The following is an 11,678-nucleotide window of genomic DNA, read 5'->3' as shown; positions in this document are numbered from 1 at the left end:
GCCTGGCCCAGAAGCAGCACTGGCCATCTACAGGGCCACTTTGTTCTCTACGGGGACATAGGGAAGAGGTGAAAGGCAGCAGCACAGGCTCAGGAAAACAGGCGTGAACAGAAGAGCAACAGCTCCACGACACCAGCACACCAGACCTCTGAAATGTTTCTGCAGTGCAATAGAAATGGGATGCAGGATCTGCAGGGGAGTCTCTGCAGGCGTATACTGCATCAGACCCCACAACCGTTAACCGCGACGCTTACTCAGACACAGAGAGAAACACCACTTCTTGGCCAACCAGGTTTATTATTCAAGTCCAAAGATAAAGCAGTTATTCACACTTGCAGCAATTAAACAGGATGCATTAACCCTTAATCAGACTCGTGCTGAAAGCAGGTGATAAGGACAGTTACCATCAGCAGCTGGTCAGGAGCTGCCCGTCATCAAAGATGAGTCTTCCAAGACTGATACAGTGGCCAGAGCACAAAGCAGCAGGTGGACGGGGCACACCGGTTCCTCCCGCGCTCCCTGAAGCGCTTGCACGTCTTCTTTTAAGTGCAGTTCGCAGAAGTTAAGTGTTCTCCTTTCCAGAAGCAGGTGAGACTTTCAGGAAGGAGGCTGAAAATCACAAGGAACGAGCCCTTCCGCGGGCAAGAAGACAACCCTGTTGCTTTCGCCCTGCTAGGACAGCTCCTACGAGCAGCTGTGCCAGGTGAGAGGTGGAGCTGCTTGTAAACCCAATGCATCCAAATCAGTTACAGCCCCAGCTGTTCAGCACCGAGCCGGCGTTAAAGCATTTGCCCTGGCAACTACTGTAGGAATAACAGCCGATGTTCTTCCACATCGGGGAGCACCATTACCAGAATCAAGCCGTAAGACAGCGTTAGGCCTTGACCAATTTGCTACTGCTCTGATATTCAAATTACTGTGGCATTTCCCTAACCAAGGGCCTGTGGGTGAAGCAGTCTCATAGCTAGAACTCATATATATTTCATAAGATTTCCTTTCCATCGCTGTAAACAGCATTTACCGTTGCCGAGGTCAGAGCCAAACCCTACTCTTTCAAATCAGTCAGAAGAAAAACACAGCATTGTTCTTGGCAGCGTATATAAACGTATTTGCAAATACATTTTCCAAGGCTAGTGTAAATTCACATCCACCCTGTAGCAGCACGTCCTTAATTACATGTCAGAAAAGGGCTTTGCTCTATTCTCAAATTGTAACATGCCATTGCTGCAAATCCTAGGCCAGCATGAGGACCCAGCCACTTTGGAAGCCCTTTCCTACCTCTTATTTTGCTTTGCTTGAAGTGGTTAGAAGTAAGATTGATCACTTTGAACACAGACATATTCACTTCACCATTCTTTGGTACAGACATTGGCCACAATAACTGACTGGGACATTTGACACCACAAGCACATGGCACATCTGGAGTTTAAGAGGTGTTGGAAATTTCTTTTTTGCTATGTAAATGTAAGAGGAAACACTTCCAAAGAACCACTCACCAGCCAGGTGCCCAGAATTTCTGTTGCTTTTTAAACACACACCATATTCATAATTAATATTATCCTTTCAGAGTCCAGCTGAGGAACCACAGCTATCGCTTCCGTTCTCCTTTTTGTGTCCTTTTCTTCTCCTTTTCCTTCCGCTCTTGCTTGGCAAGCTTATCTTTCTCTCGCTGGAGTTTGTCTTGCTCTTTTTTCTTCTGGAACTCATCTCGCAGCAGCTCCCGCTCCAGTTTCCTGGCATTCAAGACATCCTCCACGTTAGTGTTTCGGAACAAWGCTGGTTGTGAGTTAAGGACAGACAACGTGCTCTGTCTGAACACACACAGCTTCCCCTTTTTGGTGATTTCTGGGGCCTGTAAACTAGACGGTGGATTTAGCACACACAGATTGCTTTATCCCATCTGCTTTCCAAAGGGGCAGCACTCAGTGCTGTGTGGCGTCTTAGAGCTGCTAAAAGAGCACGGCCTTCGCAGGCGAAGGGAAAAGGCAGCTACTCCATCAGCTCTGTCCCATTTCTCCCCCCTCCAATTCCTGTGCACTGATTACAGCTCATTAGTGTGGCTTTCTTGGCCACATCTATCAGTGGTAACATCAGAAGGTCTCCTGCCCCCTGCCGATGGCTCTATCTTGAAGGACCCAAGCTTGCCCTGAGCAAGGCAGAGTTCTGCCTCTAAAGCCTAGCAATAATTCGCCTCCAACACATCCCAAGTGCTCCTTTAACTTCCAAGGAGCTCTGCAGAGAAGAGAAACCCTGCACACCAGCAATGCTACAAGGCTGCACCATCCTGATGAGAGCTGCCACACCACAGGGATCAGAAGCTGACAACCAATTGCTGCAATGCACCCCACTAGCTAGACTAAGATGACTTCGACCAGCAGCACACGCGTGCCTGCGACAGGCAACACGGCAYCCTCCTGTACGTGACCACATAGAGCCACAGCGGGCTCTCATCTCAAGATGATACCTTCACGCTCTACACAGGACAGTTGCCTCAGTAGGTTTACTGTAACAGAAACGGCATCGCACGGACAATATCGTCTCGCACAGCTCTACCCATCCTGCTCACCGTGTAGGAAGGCTGCAGACACGGCAATGGATGAGCCAGCTCACACCAAAGATCGCCACAATCTGACATCCTCTCTCCCGTAATGGCGAGCGATAAATGCTTTGGGAAGAGCAGGTGTCTCCCCATCTGACTCTTCCTCCTATCAGTAATTTAGGGACGAGAACAATTTAGGTTCCAAATTTCATTTATGTCCTGTGACAAAAAACTGTTTCCATCTTAAACCTGTCAGCTGGTGAGTTTGAGGAATGACCCAAGCTACTGTGTTTACAAAATCCTGAGATGATTGGTCCGTGTTCATCAGAGTTCACACGCACTATGGCCTGACATAGTTTTGTGGTAATTTTATTTCTATCGCATTTTTAGGAATTCCTGACATGATTTGCTTCTCCAGAGCCACTTGGTATTAAGCTGATGTTTTAGAATTATCCATAGTAGCACCATGTTCTGCGAAGCTCTGCAGGGAGTAAAAGAAGGAAGAAAGGAAGGAAGGAAGGAAGAAAAAAAGAAAAAGAAAGAAAGTGACAGGGTTGAAGGAGAACAGGAAAGCAGATGAACCTCTAATTTTCACTACGAGTAAGGTCAGGCTATGTGGAAAAAATGAATGACCCAGCCTAGAAGAGACCCACTGAAGAGACACTGAGCACCAACATGGAGAAGAAAGGATGGGAAACTCACCATGGAAGCTGCTTTCCTTCTAGAAAAGCCCAAGTGATTGAGATTTTAAAGGATACATTTTTCTGATCCAATATTTATTGCTGTTGCAGTGGATCCATCCTGTTCATCCTCTCCGGTGAGACAATTAAGGAAATCTGGGCATCAATAATGAACTCATGTCTCTGTACCATCATGCTTAGCTCAAAACATAGCAAATAACCATTCTGCTAAGCCACAGGGAAAAAAATTAAAAACAGATACAGACAACCAAGGCCCAAGCAAGCATAAAACTCACTATTCAACTCTTCTGTCTGCTCAAGTGCAAGGTAAAACTTCCTCTTACTCAACTCTGATCTCCAAAGAGTCTGTTCTTCAGCACTATATAGAGGTAATTTTAAACTCTCCCACTTTATATGTGCCATCTTTAAAGATCTTTTCAACAGATCCCTTGGCAGAAAGCAAGAGATAAATTCAGTATGTTGAACTACCACGCACAGGGTGTTACTGGCATAGTAGAAGTGATACATTCATCCACTGCAATATGGCCAGACTGGACAAACCCTAGACACAGCCAAGCACATACTGGTGGAGAGTCTGGAAACGGTGGAGGAACATGGCACTTCATAAACTAGGAGCTTCTAAGCTTTTTTTTCGCATGGAAGTTATTTCACTGTGGAGAAAAAAAAATCAGTAAGTCCCTCCAATCCTTCCCACCACCTACTGCAAAACTGAAAAGGCACTTCAGAAGATTCTTAATAAAACATCTTCCTTTAAAGCAGTGAGTCTTGACTCGGTCAGGAAAAGGATATTCCTCCTCATCTGTCACGTTAGCATACTGGGCCAGGAGGGCAGCTTTCCTTTGCTTCTCTTCCTGAGACACCTCCTTTGGTTTCACTACAATCTTGGCCTGCTTCTCCATCATGCTGGCAATCGCTTGGATCTCATCTGCCAAGGAGAAGAGTCAAGAGCATCAGTCCATCCCTGCAAATGCGGCACTGAAGACCTCACAGACTCACACATCTGCAGTCCCCAGAGACATTCAATCTGCGGCTCGAGAGAGCAGGAGTTACAGAAGAGCCGCAGCTCCTGGCCCAAGCCACCGAGGAGGTGGTTCAGATCAGCAGAGCATCTGAAGTGACACACCACCTTCTCCTCACAGGCAGGAATTCCCTCACGCTGTCTGCATGGATCAGATGCTGTTTTTCCTGGAGTAAGGGAAATTTCGTAACTAATGTATACATTAGTAAGATTCCAGCTGAGGAAAATTCATTTTATGCATTCTCATCCAGTTAAACATACTGAGTACGTTTAATTGCACTGTTACACTGATTAGTACTTTGAATTTTCAGAATTTCAATTTAACATGGTTTTAATACTCCATCTTTTCTACCTACCTAGTGAAACAGTTGATTTACCTTTCAACATTAAGTTCTACTGTCTATTTCTTAAAATGACATTTTGTTTTTGACACCAAATAATATTTGTTTAGCTGATTGATAACTTATCGTTATGATTTTGTTTTCAATACACAAGGGCCTCTTTGGTAAGGTCAGGTTTTCATAAGGCTTAGATTTTATGCCTAATTTAAAAGCTAAAAGATTCCCTCCAAGATTTTTCTTTCATACACTTTCCTACCAAGAGCTAACACCCAATATACATTTTCAAGGAGTTAGAACAAGTAGCTATTGACTTCAACGGGGATTTATTCTTTTATGGAATCATAGTGAAGTAATTAAATCCTTACAGCAGTAACAACATAAATACAAGGATATATATTGCTACCTTCCTTCTGGGACTAACAAGAAAAACCCTTGGTTTACGAGCTGGAGGAGTCCAGCAGCAACTCCAGCAATTCCAATCACTCATTCCTAAAAGAAAGATTTATTTTATTTAATATAAAGAACAGCAAAACTTCTTCCTGTCTCTGGCCAAAGGCAAGGTTAGGCAAAGGGTAGAGTACTTCAATGAATTCTCAGGGAAAGCCACTTAACTGCCATGTAGTTCAGCTGTCCCATCTATAATGGGGAATTAAGTGACACCAACATTTGTGAAATGCTTTGCGATTTAGACAAGAAAAGTACTGTATAAATGCAAGTGTCATTAGTAAGGGCTCACTGTGGAGAACTCCTTCTGGAATACCATCACTCAGTGACAAGAATCAACAGCAACAACAACAAAAATGCAAAGCAAGCAAAAAACAGATTTAGCCAAATGGGATGTACATTGTCACCAACATGTTAGATGATTATCAGTTGAACCAGCAAAATCTTTCAGCATATGATTTCACTGCATTCAAGAGCTCTCCTCGCTGACCAGAAAAAGCTTCCCTTAATGAACAAGAAGGGGGTCTTTGYTCCAGAGCCAACAGGTGAAGACAAGGGATGAATTCAGACGGGATACAAAGAAAGAAACAGGATTATGGAAGTTATTGTGGAAGTAGCAGCATTAGTATAGCAGCAGCAGCAGCCTGAAAGTTCCCTCTATCCCCCCCCCCAAACATTTATTGGAAAAAAAGGACAGGTTTAAGAGAAGATTTGGAAAGAGAAAAATAAGGATGCTTTCCTGATGTGTCCTGGGACCTTCTCCTGCAGTGAGCGTAAGCACAAGGGGCTGCACAGTGGCTCTCTGTAGGTGCAGCTGTAGTGGCATAAAAGTACTCGCTTCCCAAACTAGTACAAACAGAAGCACTGTACACATTTTATACYGTTATAACTGCATCTACCATCAGAGACCTAGCTGCCATAGCTACATCCTTTAATGGAGATTCCGTCCTTTTTCTTTTTTTAATATAAAAGGAAATTTTAAAATTTCTGCAGAAAAAAATTAAACTTTTTCCTCTGCAGGATTATAAACTTAAAGGAGTAGCAGAATGCTAGGGAAAGCCAGAAGTGAAACTATTCAACCTCACTTCAAATTTTAAGACAAAAAAATGTAAATAAGCAGCAAGGGCAATGAGAAGCRAGTCAGATCTGCAAACACATTAGCAACATGGGTTTTAACTCCTGGCAGGATGCACACACAGTTCTCATTCCAGTAAGGCCCTGCAAAGTTCTCATACCACATGGAAAGACACTCCAAGCAGTGACACTACCTTCTTTTTTCTCTTTGGCGTCAACAATCTGAGATTCAGACCACTTCTCGACTACTTCCCTGCAAACATCGTTTAAGAGATCTTCTTCCTAGTAAGGGAAAAGAGACTTCTCAATCTTAGAACAAAGTCAGTCTGCTTTAAACAAGCATGAATCAGATACAAAAAGCACCAGCTGCAAAGAAGCTGAGCATCAGGCAGTAAACCCAAGAGATAAAGCTTTTCCATGAAATCTACTTATTAAATGCATACATAAGACTCTTATTAATTGAGGCAGCAGGACAGTACAAGTCATCAGATGCACTTACTTGTTTACATAGCTCAAAACTAGATACAGCCTCGATCACTACACAAATGTGAACACAAGACGTCAAGGTAGCCATCCAACAGCTCTGCACTATRCCAGGAGATGCTCTATTGCCCTGACATTTTATTTTTGCACATAATACAGCTCTAACGATACATGCTGGTTTTAAAGAGGCAGGCTGYCTACATAAAACAACGTTGAAGAAAGGTAACCAAGGTATCTTAAYTCTAGCCAACTACTGCCCAGTATCACACCTCTTCTTGAGCAAGGCTGCAGAGAAGCCAGTCAAAGGCCACCTCCAAGCCAATCTAACTCAAGGTAATGTATCAGAYTGAACAAAACACGGGTCAGGGCCAGCACAGAACTGAAACCACTTTGGTTGGTGTTGCTAGATCAGCAGATTTAGCTCAGCAGCAGATAAAAGATAAATATTCTTGTCCCCATTGACCTATCTAAAGCAGAGGAATGTATTCAAGTTGTTAGTCATTACTCAGGAAGAACTTAAACCACAGGAAGAAAGAAAATGCATGCCATTAGCAACAGACCCGCCACCAGACCCCATCGCTTGTGGAGCTCCGGTACGACTAAGTCTCTCCACAGTATCTACATGCGGCTTCTTAGTGAACCGACCAACACTGTAATTTAAATCCCAGCAGTGGGCAGATGGCACACAACTCAACCACGTTTCAGCTCCTGTGGTCACAGCGTTTCTAAGAGATTAGCTCAGTATCTGAGAAGTTCAGGTTACTGAAGCTGAATCCAGGCAAGAAACATGATCCTAATAAAAGGGAAAAGTGTTCTGAAGAGTTGCAGCTGACTTGAAAGGTRTATATGTGTAATGTGCTCATTAGCACTAGCTCACACAACAGTAAATCCATTAGGGAAAAGACAGCAGCAGAGAAGCACAGTACAAACAGGCTCAAGGAGAGTTAATACCAAATGGAAACAAGCTAATCAGGGACACCTCAGGTACAAGCCAATCCAGGTTATGAAACATCCCTTTCCTCTGTACATTTGCAGGTCTGCCCAGCACACTGCAGCTCTTCGTGGCTAGTGGTTCAGGCCAGATCCAGGCACCATCTGCAACTCCTTGCAGTCATCTTCCACCCCTTGGTCAGCAGCACTAGACTTCAGCAGGGACAAATTAGGCAGCAAAGCAACAGTCACCTCTTACTAGGGTTGTTTTACCACCCATGACAACTGCCCATTCTGCCTTTGCCTGAAAAGCAGCAAGCAACATTACAGCCTCTGTTTAGAAAAAAAAAATATTACTTACACAGACACATAATAACCCAGCCTGAACTGTCTTTGCCTATCCTCACTTTTTACAGCTAGGCATTCAGTAATTGGGACACAAGCCCACCAAACCTGCCTAGGTCTCTCTTTAACRAGAAGTCTGTGAAGTTCACAATGCTCATCTTGAACATGTGGGCACTAGGTACCTAAAAATCACTTTCAAATTCTAGCACAGTCATGAAAACACTACTGATCCAGCAGAGCAAAGCTCTTCTGCATGGGGGRCAGGAAAAAAAAAGGTTGAGTTTTCCATAAATGTGGAACAGACAAGGAGATAAGGAAGTATCACATCTCTCCACCTTTTGCTCCAACAAAATTACTCCACGGAGTAAAAYTGTGCCATCCCCAGTCTACAATACCTATGCACAAACTTCTCCACATAATAGATGGGTGACAGGAGAACAGACAGACAGCAAGACCATTACCCAAGGCTGCTGAGCACTGAGATCTCAAACACAGCACCGGACCAGACACACATCAGAATGAGGTCCCTGCATTAGGTCAAAGACATCACAAGGACAAACATGCAGAATGCTCAAGGCTGTGAGCAAGGAAGTGATCTGCAAACAGAAAAAAATAACAAAAGCAAGAAGCATTTGTGATTCACACCAATATCACACTCCATTTTAAGATGTCAACATGCTTTCAGGGTATATGCAGATGACAGAATGATGTACTGGTTGCTAAGATCAAGTATAAGAGAGGTGGATTTGGAAGAACCCGCTGACCATGTTCCTGCTGGGAGATGACACACCGAGATCCTCACAGGAATGTGAGCTGGCTGAGCAGAAGACCATGAAGATGATGTGCAAAGAAACGCAACTTAAAATGATAGAGGAACCCTTCCAGCCCTTACAGAAACAGGGTTAAGTTACAAAAACACAATAAAAATCAACATTGTTCAAGGACAAGGAAGACACGAAGATATTTAACTGCTAGAAACATTCATAGTAAAACGACTCTCCTGGATGGACAGATTCCGCCAAGTGCTAGAGCACTGGAATCAAGGCTGGCAAAATGGTTAGTAACCTTAAGCTAGTAGAAAAGATTGGGAAAGACACTATCTTGTATGCTTGGTATCATCATGCAGGAAGAAGAAAATCAGGTAAGCGATGATAAAGGAACAGCAATAAGTAGGAAGAAAAATGAAATGCAGAAGACTAACACCAACGACAGGGAGACCTGAACTCTAAAAGCAGGGTTTGAGCAACAAGAAACAAATCAAGTATTGGTATATCAATGTAGGTGGATCTATTAACAAAGAAGAATACAAAAATCAGATGTTCTGGTGACCCTAGAAACATGACCAAACTAAGAAACATTAACACAACTTCAAAGCTGAAGAGTCCTCGTGTTCAGAAAGGAAGAAACAGAAGGTCAGGATGGCAGYGTATGAGTGGACATGAATGAAGCAACAGAAAAGAAACATGATATGGCAGCCTAGATAAAACTAAACCTTCAAAGAAGAACGCGAAGAGAAGTTCTGTCACGTAGTGCAGGATGCTTGTTGCATAACCCTTCTGTCTCGCAGCAATCTGGATTGAGACCTCTAATACAACACTCAGTGATTGCTGTGACTACGCGACACTCACTTCCCATGTACAAGACTGTAGAACAACCCAGCATTAACTACTAACACTGGTAAAGTTCAGATAGCTGTGGATGTGACAGGCAAATGTTTTCCATGAAATGCTCCCTAAGCAAATAAGAAAYGATGTTATTTTAGAAGTTAGTAAACACAGAGAAGAATGAAAATACACTTGGACCAAGTRATCTGAAGTCTGCTTGGTTTAAATAGAAGAACAGAAAGAGATCTTGATTCTAAGTTTCTTGATTTGAAACAACAGGTTTAAATTACTCAGGTAACTAACTTGAGTGAAACTGTTGGGACTGAGGAAATGGGGACACGAGTAAAGAGGTAGCCTGAAGTTTCTTTCAGACAAGGTTGTCAAGAAAAAAAAAGTGACCTGAAATTTGTATATAGAACAAAGAGAATAAAGTGGATGAAAGATTATTTCAGTATCAATACCAAAAATAAGTAACAGCTACAAATAAAGAAAAAAATCACAGATCAGAAAATAAAAAAAAAACATATCCTAGGATTCAACATTTTACAGAAATTGTCAGGAAATCAACTTGAGTTAGAAACTGCACATGAAGCAAAGTCAGTACAAGAGAGTCAACAGTGACATGAAAAAGAAAATGGAGAGAACAGGATTGTCGTGCTGCAAGCATGGGATTAAGAACAGCCCCAAACTAGATAAACATGAAAACTGCACGGGAGTTTTCAAAAATTGTTTTGACGGCAGCAAAAGAGAAGTAAGCAATAAAGATGGAAAATATCACAACATAACGTGCCCCGCTATAGTAGGATTAACTGTTCATTTCTCCCCCCACTTTCTACTACTGAAGGCACRCAGCCATAGCAGCACAATTGTACTTCTTTCAGAAAATCACTCACACCTCTCACAAACACTGCTGGTGCCCAAGGCTGGAGAAGTGACGATGGAAGGCGAGGAAGAGATGTTCTGTGCGTTAGGAAAAAACGCTCTAAAATGGCATGCATTTACTTAATGGAAGGAATTATATGACAGAGTTGCCTGTGAAAATTAAAAAAAAATATAATGACTAAGCTTRTCCTTTTGAGTTTTATGCTCCCAGACTGCCAGGTTGGGAGGAAATCGGTGATAGCCAATGAAYAGACTGTTCCTTAATATTGGTACGTRTTTACTGTTTAACATTTGAAACTTCAAATGAAGTTAAAAAAAAATCACACAGCCCCCAAAATGGCTGACACTCAGAAAGAAAGTCTTTTTTGTTCTCTTATAACTTTCTTTCCTAAAAGTCTGTGAGAGGAGATGAACACTGCTCATCACWGAAAGCTCTGGCCTCTTAGCCAAGCAAGGCTGGCACCAAGTTTAGCRTCTCCCTCACTTACTAACTCCAGCCTGATTCAAATGACGGACTCCTTGGAGATACAGCAACAAACAAGACCCGCTAAGAGAACCGTAACCATCTGACATAGCCATTTTAAAGGGTTTTGGTGTTAAGAACCAGCTCTTAAAGCACACTTTGGACTGACAGGCTCACACACTAAGCTGAAAACCCTCAGCACAAAAAACCCTCCTCTTCCAAACAAGCAGCCAAGCTTTGCCASGGCTGGACTTAGCCATCATAAAGGTATGTGTGTCTCTGAGGGGAGCGGAACAGAAACACAGCTGAACATGGGCAGTGAGAGAAACTCGATTATCTGCCTACCCAGCAGTATCGGCAGCACAAAAAAGGCCTCCTGGGGGACACAAGCCATGTGGAGGCGTGTGCATCCCTACAAGTCAGCGCCTGCAGCTACCTCCTTCCCCTTTTCCACACTGATCTCCCCAGAAAGAGCAGCCRCCAGCCCGGGGAGGCCCCGGACTCGTCCCCGGCAGCAGCAGCGCGGCGCGGCCGGCCCAGCCGATTCCTCCCGCCGCCGCCGCCGCCTTCTCCGCTCCCCGGCGCGGCCTAGCGCCGCCCTCACCAGGCAGGCGGCCAGCACGCCGCGTAGCGCCTCCAGCCTCTCCTCGTCGCTCTCCTCCTCGCGGAGCAGCCCCTGGATGTAGGCGCTGTACACGGCGCGGTCCAGCCCCAGCGCCTCCAGCCGCCCCGCCAGCCAGGCCGCGAAACCACCCGCCTCCTCCGCGCTGGGCGCCGCCATCTTGGAGGGGGGAAAGGGGAGGCCGCGCGCGCGCGCACGGAGCCTGGCGGCAGCGACGCCCCCACACTACGGC

General features: G+C 44.3%; 1 protein-coding gene across 1 annotated transcript; it reads right to left on the bottom strand.

Annotated features, from left to right (window-relative positions):
- Window positions 1-277: 277 nt before the first annotated feature.
- Window positions 278-11,641, bottom strand: CCDC43 (coiled-coil domain containing 43). Its single transcript, XM_085316160.1, has 5 exons — window positions 11,429-11,641; window positions 6,312-6,399; window positions 4,030-4,165; window positions 3,298-3,356; window positions 278-1,776 (listed from the first exon to the last, which is right to left on the bottom strand). The coding sequence occupies exons 1-5, from the start codon at window positions 11,603-11,605 to the stop codon at window positions 1,589-1,591; spliced, it is 648 nt and encodes a 215-aa protein (XP_085172286.1). The 5' UTR covers window positions 11,606-11,641; the 3' UTR covers window positions 278-1,588.
- Window positions 11,642-11,678: the final 37 nt, after the last annotated feature.

The sequence above is a fragment of the Rhea americana genome, unplaced genomic scaffold (assembly GCF_003343005.1).
Source record: "Rhea americana isolate MKP2758 unplaced genomic scaffold, rheAme1 scaffold_453, whole genome shotgun sequence".
NCBI classification, from domain to species: domain Eukaryota; kingdom Metazoa; phylum Chordata; class Aves; order Rheiformes; family Rheidae; genus Rhea; species Rhea americana.
Note: the sequence above shows the minus strand (reverse complement) of the source record. Positions and strands in the feature narration are given on the sequence as shown.